General features: G+C 39.5%; 1 protein-coding gene across 12 annotated transcripts in view; it reads left to right on the forward strand.

The window, feature by feature from the left end:
* INPP4B (inositol polyphosphate-4-phosphatase type II B) overlaps positions 1 to 16,133 on the forward strand; it is a 743,160-nt gene that overhangs the window by 615,839 nt on the left and 111,188 nt on the right. For all 12 annotated transcript variants that reach the window (XM_003129178.6, XM_021100667.1, XM_021100673.1 and 9 more), the window contains 4 exons: positions 7,374 to 7,546; positions 8,966 to 9,089; positions 10,139 to 10,256; positions 15,760 to 15,900. In XM_003129178.6, coding sequence (XP_003129226.3) covers positions 7,374 to 7,546; positions 8,966 to 9,089; positions 10,139 to 10,256; positions 15,760 to 15,900 — 556 coding nt within the window. The remainder of the gene's footprint in view (positions 1 to 7,373; positions 7,547 to 8,965; positions 9,090 to 10,138; positions 10,257 to 15,759; positions 15,901 to 16,133) is intronic.

Genomic DNA, 16,133 nt, shown 5'->3' on the forward strand with positions numbered 1-16,133 from the left:
ATAATTACAGTTGAAAAATTATTTAGCATTCTCATAAATGTGTTGATATACCACAGAAAAACCAGTACAGGCACAGAAAAAAGATTCTTGTCTCCCAATTGGGAACTTGAAGGCCATATAATTATTGAATAGAATGAGAAATGGTACTGTTTACACATTATGTTTGGTTACTCACCTACCTACTCAGTACTTACCAGTTGAATCTACTCACATGAGGCTTTGTTGTATTTGTAGAAGTAATTTTTCGGAAGAGTGCACTGTATTCCACTGGCCTTGAACTTTACGAGGAAACCACTACACTCACCTAGTTCACTTCAGGATAGAACTATATCTCCTCTTCCATCCTCTACAAGCCTGTTTTCTAATCAGGCTTCAGTCAACTCATTATCCACCACCTCTCTCTTCTCAATCTTAAATAGTGGACAAAATTGAACTAAGAGCTCTTAGATGTAGATGTCTTGGTGATTTCAGATTGCTTGATGCCCTATGACCTACCCACTTATTCTCAAATGCAGCACATTTGTAGGTCACAGTTCTGAAGTTACAGAGGTTTTCATTTGTTTGTTTTGGTTTTTTAAGGCTAAGGGGCAAAATAAGCCCGAGGAATGTGAAGATTGGATTCTTCCTCGGCCATCATAACCTCTGACTCAAAACTTTTGTGCTACCACCAATACAGAGCTTGTTTGATTAATGGATTTAGTTCCTGTGAGATGTCTTAGCAGAATTTACTTAAGGCTTTCAACTGGGTGCTATGAAATGAGAAGTTTAACCAGGATATCAGATGATGCATTTCCTTTGCTATTTTTCTAAGGGCAGGACTGGAAAGTTTTATGACACTGTTCTCAGACTGGCAGACTTAAACAAACAAGGTTCCCTTGACGTGAGAAAAGGTTGCCTTTGTTCTTCTCCCAGCAGTTTGTCTCCAGTTGAGCAGTTTCTCATTTCTCATATGTCTGGAAGTTTCCAAGGTCAGTCACTTACCTTGGATCATAGTTCACTGGATACTACAGTGATAACACTTGAAGATGCACGTCTGTTCTTTGTGCGAATCCTTTTACTCCCCTAAGTAGAGGCAAAGGAAGGTACAGCGTTCCTATATGACCTCTCTCCCATGGTTACCATAACCTTGCAACCTGATACCCCTTTTTTCTAGACTTGTCCTTGCTTCTTAGCTTTCGGCTCTCTGCTCACCCATACGCTGCACTTTCTTGTCCCACCGCATCCCTGCTTACCCCATTCCCTATGCCTACTATGGTGACTGCCTACCTGCTGTCCCAGTGGTTTTTCCCAGGGCTTCAGTTCAACATTTGCTTGCCCTTTCTTCCTACTTTTTCCAAGGCCTTGAGTCATCTCAGCCCCTTTGCCCCTTCCCTCCAGACCTCCTCCAGTTAGTTTATGGCTTCTGTTTTATGGCACTTTGAATCATCAAGCCGTCTCTCCCAGACTCTGTTCCTACAGAGGCTCACTCCATGGTGTTCACTCCCAACAGGCCACGCGGCTTCCCAGAACTCCCTCTGCATAGCGCTTCCTTCAGGTGTTCAGCGAACGGCACGACAGGGAGTGAATGGGACCTTCTCTCCAGAGGTGCATTCTCTTGTCTCTAAACTCTTAACCCCTCTAAATGTGTTCTATTATAGCATTTATCATACCCATTTACATTATAAGTATTACTTTAAAGCTCTTACTTTCTCTTCTATCCATTAAATTCCTTGAGGATAGGAGCCGTGAGTTTTTATATGAGCATCACCCATACGACCGCACATCTAAGAGATTCTTTTGTCTAATGAATGAGTATACAGTTGCCCTGTGTGTCTGCAGGTTCCGTGTCTGTGGTTGATTGAACCTCCAGATATGGAAGCTGCAGGTATGGGAGGATGATAGGACTATGCCATTTTATAGAAGGGGCTTGGAAGTCCCTGGATTTTGGTATTTACAACCAATCCTCCGTGGATATGGAAGGATGACTGTATTTCTCATGACAACAGTGAAAAAAAGAGGAAATTGGTATAAAAAGACAGAAAACAGGTTAGCATTTGTTAAGAAAGATAAATACAGATTTTTTTTTTTTTTTATTCCTGGACCAGAGCCAGGAGATAGATCATAAGGATGGGCAAGGAGTTAGGAAGACTTGAGGAGGACCTTCTGAGTGGCCACCAGAGTCATTCCAGGCAGGCCAGCCTCAGCGGTTGCTTTACTTTCCCTGATTACACATTCATTGTCTGCATTAACCTCATTTCTGTGTCCTGTATCCCTGGAATATGGCTGATATTTGGAGATTGACCTCCTTTGACCAGGTATCTAAGGTCTATGACCAGAGTTGCTGGTAATATACAAAGGGGTCAAGCTAGAAGATGTCTGGAGAGGAAGCCTTATCATTAGTTGACCCCTCCAAGTGCGAATGTTCATATGGTAAAATGGTACCCAAAAAACAGAGGACACATAGGCAGCCACCTGCAGGTTGATAATACATAGGCTCTTTAAAACCAACAAGGACTCTGTGGGCGGGGATACGATATACCCACTCCCAGCCCCCAACCTTGAACCCACTGCCAGTTCTGTGTGCCTTGCGGTGTAGGCATCAGATCAAAACCCTGTCAGCTGTGGGATTGATCTCTCTACCTCTCACAACCTTGGAAATTTTATCACCCTCCTTAAAGGCCATTCTCATTGCTTAGCTTCACCGTTCATCATCTTCTTCACTTGGGTGAATCCTAAGAGCTGGTCTCATTTCTTCTCTTATCTTTTTGCATAAAGTTGAATGGGCAGGCAAGCATGGAGCTTTTTCATCTTCTTATTTTTTCTGTGTCTGAAAAGTTGTGATAACAAAACTAACAATGTCTACGAGCGTCCGTGAAGTTAATTATTTTAAATGAGCAAAGGAGACCAAGCACCTGAGAAGAAAATGGCTCAGAAATTGGAAAGAAGCCTTCCGCCCTGCTACAGTTGGTTGGTATTTGGCTCTTTTATTTTTCTCCTGAGCAACATAAGAGCCATTGAGTGCGGAGGACGTGAACATCCTGTACAGGAAATAGATGGTGTGTGGAGGAGGTGAGGGGGGCACCCGGCAGTCGTTCTTTGAATCCTTCAGTGAATTCACTGGAATACATTACAGAAGCGGGTAAAGGGCTGGAAAACAGGCTCTGCTTGGATGGCTTCCAGGACCCTTCACAAAGCTCAGGAAAAGCTCAGCTAAGCCACACGCTTTGTGTGCTTTCCTGAGGAAAGATTCTGCTTGCTGGTCTTGGGGTTAAGGAGTTTCAGCGAGTTTTTATAGAGACACTAAAACATTCTCTTCACAGTGTCCTCCCTGACTAAGAGCAGCCCAGGGGATAGGATCCACGAGGTGGGCACTTAAGTGCCTGCTGGGCAGGTAAGCTGCTGTGAGAGGTGAGGTGTAGGCGCAGGGACTGTGTCGTGAGGAGCCCTTAGCTATGCTGCGTGTGTGGGTGTATCAGGAGTGTGTGTGTGTGTGTGTGTACAAATTCTCAGCTGAAATGTGAGGAAACCTCAGAAGAGTGGATGTGTGCATTTCAGGATTTCTTACTTTGACCAGAAAATGCAGAATGACCACTGCCTTCATTCCTCCCAGAAAATGGTTTTGCCATAAGGACAAAATAAACCCCATGCAAATTGTGAAGTATGCAGAGACAGGAAGGTGAAAAGGATGTGACAGGGGTCTCAAGACTATCCAGAGCTGCAGCTTTGTTGTGGTGGTTGTTCCCAAAGATATTTTTACAGAGGAAATGAGAGCATTCTCTGCTCCTTTGTAAGAGTGATATGAAATGCTCGTTGGTGCACAAAGGCCGTTTATGAACCGACTTCAGCCTTTCTTTGGCCTGTCACACCCCATTGTATCTATTTCAGAACCTGGGATTCACACTGAGTGCGTAGTAACATGGAACAAAACCTGAAGCCATCACGCTTTGCATTTGCCAATGAGGTTTTCCTTTCTCTGCTGAACTTCAGTTTTCTTCTTTTCTAGAAAAATGTATTTTTTAGCTTTCTCATGTGTGCTTCCTTAGAGGAAGCATATTCCTATCTTCAAGACATTCTGCCTTGCTCACCAACTTGTGATTTTCTCATTCATAATGAATTTTTTCTGATATAGTCATTTTCATTAAATTTTAGCCATAAAATATATGTAATTATAGTCAATGGAGACACTAGAAGATTGTTAGTGTCAGGCATATATCTGACAACACTCCTAGGTTTAGAATGCCAGTGTATTTATTTTTCCAGGTCTTCAGTTTTATTCTAGTAGGACTAGAAATCAGGCACTCTGTCTCTTTTTATCTCATTGAAATTTCTGATTAAGAATCCAACAGTTAAATAAGTATGAAGATAGGTTTAGAAGTGAGTAAAGAAATTATCCTTACGCTAATAAAGAAATCATTGAAGATCCCTCTTTTAAAGGCCTTTAAGAAAAATCATCAGCAAAATTGAACTTGAGCTGTCACTTAGTAATTTCCAAGGGGGGAAAAAAATTAACTTTCCATTTTCTAACTAGAAAGAGCATTTCACTGTCTTGGCCAAGTTATCAACCACGTGACACAGGAAAGTAGGATGCAGGATGCCCACATTAAAAAAAAAAAAAAAATACTTGCTGTTTGGGAACGAAGCAGATGTTTAAGAGTATATATTGTTACCTGAATAGAGTAAGTGACTGGTAGTTCTACTTCAGCCTGATAAAGCGACGCCACCTGCTGGATAAAAGCTTTATTTTATGTTGGAGAATTCTTCAGTTAGACACTCCTCTCTCCAGACATAAGTACAAATAGGTTTGCCGGCTGTTTTCTTTTAAGATCTGTATATGAGTCAGTTTATTGAGATACTTGTTTTCTGTGTGTGTGTGTGTGTGTGTGTGTGTGTGTGTGAGAGAGAGAGAGAGAGAGAATCTACACATTCATATTGAGAACAATAAGTAGGAGAGTGGGAGAGAACTGGGGATACAAGAATGAAAATATGAAAACAATAGGAATATTGAATATTCCTTCTTGGTATCTGTTCATGTGCCCTTATTCTGAAAAGCGAGTCTGATGTACCTCTGTTTTTCCTTTTGCATCTACTAATGATATGAGAATCGATGGTTACCCAATGCCTGTTTCAAATGAACCACGATTCATATTTCATCCTAGGCTGCCCGCAAGAGAGTCTCTTGTTAAATGATTAGAGATTTAAGAGGCCTTCATTGAATTCCTCTTTCTCTAGTGTTTTTATTCCTATCATAACACTTAATTCTGCAATATTTTAAAATGATGACTCCTAATGCGCCTAAAGTATTTTGCCTTATGGCATCACAGAAGCATTTACATAGAGTATTAACAAGTGCCCATCTTTTTATTAAGTTGAGGTCACTGATTATCCTTTTAGCCAATTTGGTTTATTGCATCTAATCTGTTTCACCACAACATAAAATATGTAAGTGACCGTGGATACGGTACAGTAGGGATTATGATTCTTTTCATCATTACCTGTAACTCTTTTAAGGTCTTAACTGATTATTGACCATTGACGTCACTAACGATGAAACGTCTACGTTTGTGCTGAGAAGATTATATCATTTCCGATCTTGATTCATAATCAGTTTTTCAGCATGCAGTCATTTCTATTAAGTTGTATTTGTCATACTACTCTTAATTTCTTTATATAGCCATGGAGTATCACACAGTCTGAAATTTATAGTATTTGACGTTTATCAGGGCTTTGATTTCCTAATAAACTGAAATAGAGTATAACTTGTTTCTATACCACATGCCAAAGCCGTAATTATATAACTGACACATGTTAAATATCTAGACATACAAAAAGTACAGATGGTTTCAATTCTGTATCCTGTGAAGAAAAGCTTTTTGAATTCCAAATACTGTCAACAACCTGATTTTCTCATATTTGTCTGTATCTTAAAAGACTTTTGTTGTATTTATTGTAAATTTACTTATTCAATGAAAAACTGATAGAATATCTGTTATATGTAAGATACTAGGCTAGGTTCCAGAGATTCAGTGATTAAAACAAATTCCTTGCCCTCAGTGAGCTCCCTTTCTTACAGAACAGGGTGTGGATAGTTCTAGAACAGTAAGGGCAAGGAGCTATGAGCACAGAAGAAAATGAATTCAACCAAACTTAAATATACAGGCCTGGGGAGGGTGCACAAAGATGAAATCCTGAATTGAGTCTGCAGAGAAGATAAAGTATTTGTCAGGAAGAGGAACATGCAGGGAAGGGTGCGCCAGGATGGGAGGTGGGGTGTGCAAAGACACTAGGATGACAGAGCAGAAAAGGTTGAGGGAAGTTCATGCTATTCAGCGCACCTGGGATTCAGGCTACAAGTGACATCGTTCTGAGAGATGCGACTGGACAGGACATGCAGGCAGAGTTCAGTAATGAAGGATCTGTCCTGCTTTTGGACTTTGTTCTGAATACTTTGGTGTCTTTACAGTGGTTTAAGTAGAAGCGAAGAAGTGAGTGATGGGATTCCCTCTGATTAGGGCACTTCCTCTAGCAACTCTGCTGAGAGAGGATTTGAGTAGGATTCCACTGGAGGAAGTTATGGAGCAGAAGAAAAGTTATGGTCCAAGGGAGATGGATAAATGATGATGGGAGAGTGCAAGGGGAAGATGAGTATTTGATGGATTACCAGGGCAGTAGAACTAATTTAATGACCTAGTAAAGGTGAACCCTGTAGAAGCCCAGGAAAACTTGTTTCCAGCAGGGGAAGAGTTTAGTGACACCATCTACTAAGTTACAGTCAAGGCACAGATTAGAGAAGACAATTATTCTGCTATAAATTAGTTGAATACACCCAAGTGGAGAGATCCATTGGATGGCTGGTTATAGACACCTGGAGTTCAGAGAAGAGATTTGAATCAAGACCTTTGTTTTTATTTTTACAGCCTCACCTGCAGCATATGGGAGTTCCCAGGCTAGAGGTCAAATTGGAGCTGCAGCTGACAGCCTAACACCACAGCCTAATGCAGATCCAACCTGTGTCTGCGACCTGTGCTGCAGGTTGTGGCAACCAGATCCTTAACCCACTGAGTAAGGCCAGGAATAGAACCTGCATCCTCACAGAAATAACATTGGGTACTTAACCCACTGAGCCACAGTGGCAACTCCTTGAACCAGAGATCCTTAAATCTAATCTTTTTTTTTTTTTTTTTCTTTTGGCCATGCTTGCAGCATGTGGGAATTCTTGGGCCAGGGATCGAACCTGAGCCACAGCAGTGACAATACTGTATCCGTAATGGCTAGGCCTCCAGGGAATGCCCTTGCCTCTTAATCATGTGTAGAACTTGAAAAACAAAATGGGTTTCTGGCTTCTAAGACCTTCCTTCGTCTCTCCCACTGTTGTCTGCCCCCGCTGCCCCCCGCAGAGGACTGGTATGAGCAGTTGTATCCCCTGATCCTCACCCTGAAGGACTGCATGGGAGAAGTGGTGCATCGAGCCAAGCAGTCCCTGACGTTCGTGCTCCTTCAGGAACTTGCCTACAGCCTGCCCCAGTGCTTGATGCTGACGCTGAGAAGAGACGTCGTCTTCAGCCAAGCAGTAGGTGCCCCTCATCCTCCTGAGCCCAGCGCAGTGATGGGTGGTCAGATGGTACCCTCGCTGAGGACAGAGGTCTTCTTGTGGTACTTTTCTTTGTAAAGGGATCCTTTCTTTAGAGTTCCGGTACCCAGTTTTTCTTATTCTTCATAAATATGAGCTGAGTGGATGAGATCGTGTTTCTTTCTGCAAAGAGGTGGCCAAGTCTCTGAAATGTCCATTCTGTTTCACAGGGCAGAGAGCCTATGAAGAGAAAGATTCCCTTCCTACCATCTATTTCACCCCAGAGTCTGCACCATTCAGAGTGAAGGAAAAGGGTGGCTATTTTGCATTGCAGATGGCAGCTAGAGATCCGTTGGCAGCTCTTATTTATAAAACTCCCTCATGAGTCCCAGGACGGGGCCTCATACTAATATTTTGTTGTCATTGTTGTTTATAAAATAAGTTTGTCAGGCTGTATGTTTGATGGGGAGGTTTGATAGGACCACCTTCTTTGCCTACACACAAACCTTCACCCATGACACCCAGATTGGCTCCCATCAGAATGGCTGTTCTCCTTCTCCCTTCCTGCCTCCATGCCCATGGCTGAGTTTTATAGACAGGCACATGGAAGGAAAGAGACAGAAGCCTCTCTCTCTAAACATTGAAGGCAAAGGGAATATTTTGGCCAAAATATCCCTTGCCCCCCACTATTTCATGGCTGATCCAGTAGCAAATGGAGCTCACTATGCATTAGGCTTTATGCTTTCTGCTCTATACATAACTCTCCAATGTGTCCTTTCAGTGAATCTAGAAATGAATACTAGTGACTATTTTATGTGTGCAAAAAAAAAAAAAAAAAAAAAAAAAAGATTTAAAAGTGTTGGAGTTCCTGTTATGGCTTAGCACTAACAAACCAGACTAGTATCCATGAGAACGTGGGTTCGATCCCTGGCCTTACCCAGTGGGTTAAGGATCTGGTGTTGCCATGAACTCTGGTGTAAGTCACAGACGCAGCTCAGAGCTGGCATTGCTGTGGCTGTGGTGTAGGATGGTAGCTGTAGCTCTGATTTGACCCCTAGCCTGGGAACCTCCATATACCATGGGTGAGTCCCTAAAAAGAAAGAACAAAGATTTAGAAATGTTAAACCACTTTGTATGGTTTCACTGCTTAGAAATGGGAGAGACAGGATTTGCAGATTCCAGTCTGTGGTCTTTCCCCTTTGATTTAACACTTCCTTCCTCAAGCTGTACTAGAGTGGTGGGGTCCAAAATGGATGTGTGTGTGTGTGTGTGTGCGTGTGCGTGTGCGTGTGTGTGTGTGTGTGTGCGCGCGTGTGTGTCTGTGTGTATAAAATTTCTAATTATATCAGTAAAGCCTCAAAAGCCTTAAGTAGTTTTAAACTTTGCAGAGCCCAGTAACTTCAATAATTTCTTTTTCAGCTTGCTGGATTGGTTTGTGGTTTTGTCATCAAATTGCACACAAGTCTGTATGACCCTGGCTTCCTAGAGCAGCTTCACACTGTGGGACTGATAGCACAGTATGAAGGTCTGCTAAGTACATACAGTGAGTATTGCTTAGTTCACATTAAGGTGATGCTTCTATGAATAAAGACACGGGACCCATAGATTCTTCAGTTAGACCTAAAAATGAGCAGTAAACCTCCCTTATGTCAAGCATTACAGAAAGAAGGCAACTTTTTCATACTTTGTTTTCATTTTCCTGGTAACTGTGCTCTCACCCTCATTATGCTTTGAAAATGGAATTATAGATTATTTCACAGTGGAGTCCTGAGCAGCCATCTGGCTTTTTAAATATAAAAGACTTTTGCCAACATAGTTTCAGTGACTGGATGTATAAATCCCAACTCTGTGATGTCTAGGGCTGCCCTGTTCAATACATAGCTTGGTGTGGTAATTGAGACTTGAAATGTATCTAGCCCAAATCAATGTCCTAGATGTGCACACCCGACTTCAAAGACTATGAGAAAACAAGTTTTATATTAATAATTAATAAATAATTAATAACCGTATATTGATTTACAGCTGAGATGCTATCTCGGATATATTGGACTAAAGGAAAATAGATTACAGTTAACATTACCTTTGTAAATTTTACTCTTTAAAAATATCAGGAAATTTAAAATTTTATATGTGGCATGCATTATATTTCTATTCTACAGGATTGATCTAGAATCTTAGTTACCTCCTTCTTAGACTTTGTCAGTATATTGAGATATAAAACTAGCATAAGCCTGGGTCAGTGATCTTCAGTTCAGCCGTCTCTGTTATTTCTAGCAATTAAATGTCATTCCTGCCGACGGAGAGAGATCTGCATGATACTTTGGGTCATAAAAGGATTTAAGCTTCTCTCTAGTGTTCCAGCGAAAGTCTGTGTCCTTCCTTCCCGCAAAGGGTATGGTGGACAGCTGGAGTCGGTTGAAAAGGTTCTTATTTTGCTGATGAAAACCTTCAGACTCAGGACAGTGTGTTTAGAATGCATTCAGAATCTCATTCACTAAAACGTTAGCGCAAATTCCAGGAGGAAGATGTGATACAGAGTGACATTTTCTTCAAAGAGTATGTTTGTATCTAGGCTCCTTTCCCCTTGTTTAGGTGATGAAATCGGAATGCTAGAGGACATGGCTGTTGGCATTTCAGATTTGAAGAAAGTCGCCTTTAAAATAATTGAAGCCAAATCCAATGATGTCTTGCCAGTTATAACAGGAAGACGGTAAGTGGTACCCGTTTCCTGAAGAGCAAGCTTTGTTAGCTATTTTTAATGAACCCCTGACCAAGGAGCCAGGGAGAATTAAGGTTTGGCTTGGACATGTTTCCTCTGTTCTCTTTCCCTTTTTGGTGAGAAATGAGTGTAGGTGACATGGGAAGATCTTAAAAAACTCCTAGAAGTCTCATGAACGTTTGTGAATCGTATTATAGCGAGGTGGTAGTGTGGTAATGCTCCCCCATGAAATAGGAGGAATTCAAAATAATAGCAGGCATGAGAAAAACATTTTTCTCTTTATTACTATCTAGTCTCAAGCTCTGATGTTGTAACTTTTGCTGGAATCATTTGGTTAATAGTGTCATAATTCTTAAGATGACTTGATATTAAATTCTGTTAAAAGCAGCAACATTTTTGCAAAGATGTATTCCTGTATCAGGGGCACCTACCACCATTTTTCTTAATTATTTTTGACTATTCACTCTCAGACTGAGATTTCCGAGAATGGTTTTAAATAAATAGCTTTGAAGGTCAGTGTATGATGGGCAAAATATCAGAAATAATTAAGAAAAATGATGTCATGCAAAAGAGACCTCCAATGGAGAATTATATTCCCTGAGTAAATCATTTTAATCAGAAGTCCTCCACATTTTAACCATTCTGGTGTTAGTACTTTTCATTGCTGCATGAGGATGTTTGAGTTCTGCAACATTCTCCAATTACAATGAAAACAATATGAATTTCCTAAAGAGACAGCCCTTTTCATGCTAGAGAGAGATGGAGGAGAGAGAATCTAGAAGTTCAAACTAAACTTGTCTTCTTAGTAAACATATCATTACTTAAAATTTTGTGGGAAACATGCCCAGAAATACATGATTGAATGAAAGGTAACTGTTTCTTATATATAAAAGAATAACACATCCTCATGCAGCTAGTTATTTCATCTGCAAACTAATGCTTAATTTGCCATTCATTGAAAGAAAGAGAAATGAAATTGCTCATACACACACCTAGAAAATAGTGCCACTCTGTATTACTGTCAAGATTATTACCAAAAGTGGGAAACTGATACTTTTATCACAATTTACAAGGGAGGCTCACCAGGCCACTTGGTTTCGGCACAGTGCAGATGCTTTTTCTGAGGGCTGTACAGTTCTTTAGGCTTTAGATACAGTTCTTCAGGCTGTATCTAAATTCACAAGCTACCATATAGAGTGAAACTTCCAGAACAGCAAAGTGAGCAGCCTAGCAAACCCTCTCCAAAAAACAGCATTTAAGTGGGCAGGATTCTCTAAAACAACCACCTTAGGACCAAGGACTAAGTTTGTAGGCACACGAATTTAAAAGTACTTAGTCTTAAAAAGCTTAGGAGCATTGGGTAGGTTAGTTCACGTCTGCGGCATTTTGACCCAGGGGTGCTCCCTTGACCCCCAGTTTTGTCAACACAGTTTCATAGGGCAAATCAGCCCATTAAAAACCAGCAGTGTCCTATCAGAAAGGGCTGACATGATGTGGACCAGAGAAGAGAAAAAAAATCACACTCTTAAAAGTTGTTGGGAATGATGGTGTTTCGATAGCAATTCTTTTCACAAAAGCATCAAAAAGAATAACTATGTCAGGCCAAATTTCACGAAGTAATCGAAGCATTGGACACGGAACTTGCAAAATAATACTTAGGGAAATTAATAAAATCCACTGGATGGAAAGACAGTCCATGTTCACAGATTAGAATACTTGATACTGCTTAGATGGCAGTTCTCCACAGATCAATCTACAGATTCAGTGCAAATACTATCTAAATCTTAGGAGTCTTTTTTGCAGAAATTGGCAAACTAAACCTAAATTTGATATGAAAATACAAAGATTTTAGAATACTATAAATGGTTTTATGAAAGAAGAACAGAGTTGGAGGATTTTATTTTATTTATTTTATTTTTTATTTTATTTTTTTTGTCTTTTGTCTTTTTTGGGCTTCACTCACGGCATATGGAGGTTCCCAGGCTAGGGGTCAAATGAAAGCTACAGCTGCTGGCCTGTGCCACAGCCACGTGGAAATCCGAACTGTGTCTGCGACCTATACCACAGCTCATAGCAATGCCGTATCCTTAACCCACTGAGCAAGGCCAGGGATCAAACCTATGTCCTCATGGATACTACAATTGGGTTTGTTACCCCTGAGCCATGATGAAAACTCCGGATTTGGGGAGCTTGGGGTTAATAGATACAAACAATCGCCTTTGGAATGGATTAACAATGAGATCCTTCTGTGTAGCACTGGGAAAATGTCTAGTCACTTATGATGGAGCATGATAATGCGAGAAAAAAAGAATGTATACATGTATGTGTAGCTGGGTCGCCATGCTGTACAGTAGGAAAAAAAAACATATTGGGGAAATAACTATTAAAAATTTTTTTAAAATACATTTTGATTTCAAAACTTACTATAAAGCTATAATTACTAAGACTGTATAAGTACTGGCATAAGCATGCATATATGTAGGTCAATGGAACAGAATTTGGAGTCCAGATATAAGTTCAATTGACTTTTGACACAGGTGCCAAAGCAGTTCAGTGGAGGGTGGAGAACCTTTTCAAAAGATGTTGCTGTGACAATTCGTTATCCACATGCAGAAAGAAAAATTCAGAACATCAATTTACACCATACTTAAAAGTGAACTCAGAGTGGATCATAGGTCTAAATATAAGAGTTAAAACTGTAAAACTTCTAGGAGAAAATTTTGATAAGTTGTATTAGCTAAAAAGTTCTTTATATGACCCCAAAATATAGATTCATAAAATAAACTATTTGATAAATAGGATTTACTCAAAATTATGAACTTTTATCATTAAAAATATCATTAAGTAACGAACAGACAATTGGTAAACAAAAAGACAGATTGGGAAGAAAGTAGACATAATTCCTATATCTGGTAAAAGACATATCCAGAATAAGTAAAGAAATGTTACAAATCAATAAAAGTGAATTGAAAAATCTCATCTTAAAGTAGGCAGAGGATTCGAATAGATTTTTCCAAATAAGATATATGAGTGGCTTATATGCACATGAAAACATACTTAACATCATTAATCATTAGGAGGTTGCAATTTAAAACCACAATTACGTACCACTCCACTCATGGTAAATCATCATTATCCAAGAGTCAGACAGTAGCAAGTGTTGGAAAGATATAGAAAACTTGGAACCCTCATTCATTACTGGTGTAGACATAAAATGGTACCACCACTTTGGAAACAATTTAACAGTTGCTTAAAAAGTTAAACCTAAAATTAATATATGAAGTTCAGGTATGTACCCAAGAGAAAATGAAACCATATGTCCACAAAAAACTAATGCATGAATGCCTATTGCAGCCTTATTCATAATAGCCAAAACCATGAAGTAATCTGACTGTTCATGAACTTTAATGCACAGATGAGATATGGTATATCTGTGCAATAGAACACCATGCAGCAATAAAAAGGAATAACTGCTAATACATGCTACAGCATACATGACTTAAAAGTCTTGCTAAATGAAAAAGGCTAGGCATAAAAGACTATATAGTGTATGATTCCATTTATACAAAATACCTAGGAAAGTAAAATCTGTAGAGACAGAAGTAAATCACTGGTTTCCTGGTGCTAGCAGTGGAGTTGGGATTTGAAGGCAAATAGGCATGAGAGGGTTTTTTTGTTTGTTTGTTTTTGTTTTTTTGCTTTTTCAGGCCTCACCTGCCACATGTGGAAGTTCCTAGGCTAGGGGTCAAATCGGAGCTGCAGCTGCTGGCCACAACCACAGCCACAAGCCACAGCAATGCCAGATCCGAACTGTGTCTGTGACCCACACTGCAGCTCATGGCAACGCTTGTTCCTTAACCCACTGAACAAGGCTGGGGATTAAACTCACCTCCTCATGATTACTAGTCTGGTTCACTACCCCAGAGCCGCAGCAGGAACTCTGGATTTTTTTAAAGTGATGGAAATCCTCTAAGACTGGATTATGGTCATGGTTGTGCAACTCTAAAAATTTGATAAAATTCTGAATTATACACATAAAATACATGAGTTTATATCAATTATATTTTAATAGAGATGGCAAAAAGTTACCATAAAGAAAGTGTATAATATGTCACCTTCATAGCAGCCTTTAAATACAGACTGACTCATTGAATCTTCTTATATTCCTGAAAGACTTGAAATAAATTAACATTAGTCCTGGGTTAGCCAGGCTATTGTAAAGAGCACTAAGGGCAATTAAAAAAAAAAAAAAAAAAAAAAAAAAAGAATGTGTCCATCCATCTGAGGGCAGAGCTAGCATCCCTGCTTGCTGGAGTGATAGTATTTCCTGGTTCTCTAGTTAAACTTGGGTAAGAAACAAGTCTCAAGGTCAAGGATCCAGAGTACATAGCTGTAATGTTACACTAGGAGAAATTTAAAACATTTTCAAAAAGAGACAATAATTGGTCTGTGCTTCTTTTCTCCGTACATGTATTAGAACCCCAACACTCTATACAATTCTGGAAGAACCTGAATTTTCTTAAATTCTGAGTGAAACTCTGCATTACTCAATTCACACTGGATCAGAAGATATCAAGTTTCAAAATATACAAGCAGCTTTTTTTTTTTTTTTTCCTTTTTAGGGCTGTACTCATGGTATGTGGAAGTTCCCAGGCTAAGGGTTAAATCAGAGCTGCAGCTGCTGGCCTACACCACAGCCACAGCAACACAAGATCCATGCCACGTCTGTGGCCCAGATCCTTAACCCACTGAGCGAGGCTAAGAATTGAACCCGCATCCTCATAGATCCTAGTTGGCTTTGTTACAACTGAGCCACAACGGGAACTCATACAAGCAGCTATTTTTGATGACCTTGTTTTGTGAATCCTAATTTAAATGTTCAACACTAAACATTCGGGGTAATTTTTAGTGGAAATTTCCAATGAAAAAATGTTCCTGTGATATGTTAATGTTGCAAAGTGGTCAGAAATGCCAAAGTTTATACTTTAAATATTGAAACTATTACATTTCCGTCAAACCATCACAAACAGGGAGATTCATCAATAATAGTAATTAGGTCATGCTAAACAATGTTATAAATGATTTGGCCCCTTAGTTTCAAAATATTGAAAAATCCATCATTAAATTGCTTTTCTTACTCTTAATATTGGGTTTTAAAAATAATTAAATCAAGGAAATAAATATTGAAGCTCTTCTGCAGGTAACCCTAGTATACAGATATTCATTAAGTATTCTTCCTTTCCTAAAAAAAAAAACCTCAGAGTAATGGAGATAAATCAAATGTAAACAATGCTTTATGCCAAGTAATTTAATAGTGAAGTGAATGAAATGATTATTGAATGAATTAATAACAGAAAATAAGCAGATAGCAGCCAAAAACCTAAATCAGTGCTATATTCCAACTGTTTTATTGTTTCTTTCCAATGAATCTAAAGTAACATAAAATTGAATGAAATAAGGAACGCTGCTTGTCTCTGTCCTCTGCTTTCTTCAGTGAACATTATGTGGTAGAAGTGAAGCTTCCAGCAAGACTGTTTGAGTCACTCCCTCTGCAGATCAAAGAAGGACAATTGCTTCGTGTGTATCCAGTACTTTTTAATGTTGGAATCAATGAACAGCAAACTCTTGCTGAGAGGTAAGCTTCAAGTATAAGATCGGTGCTTAAATTTGTTAATTGTTATGTATATGCTGAGTAATTCTACATGTTCCTGCTCATAAAACTTAGATTCACATGTAACAGTTTCCTTCTTATCAGTACAGAGTTATTTGATATGGCAAGGAGAAATACTCATATTTAAGGATCCCTGGCCCACATCAAATTTAAATGTGACAAAATAACAAGGAAAATATTGGGAGTTCCCATTGTGG

This window comes from Sus scrofa, chromosome 8 (assembly GCF_000003025.6).
Source record: "Sus scrofa isolate TJ Tabasco breed Duroc chromosome 8, Sscrofa11.1, whole genome shotgun sequence".
In the NCBI taxonomy this organism is placed as follows: Eukaryota; Metazoa; Chordata; class Mammalia; order Artiodactyla; family Suidae; genus Sus; species Sus scrofa.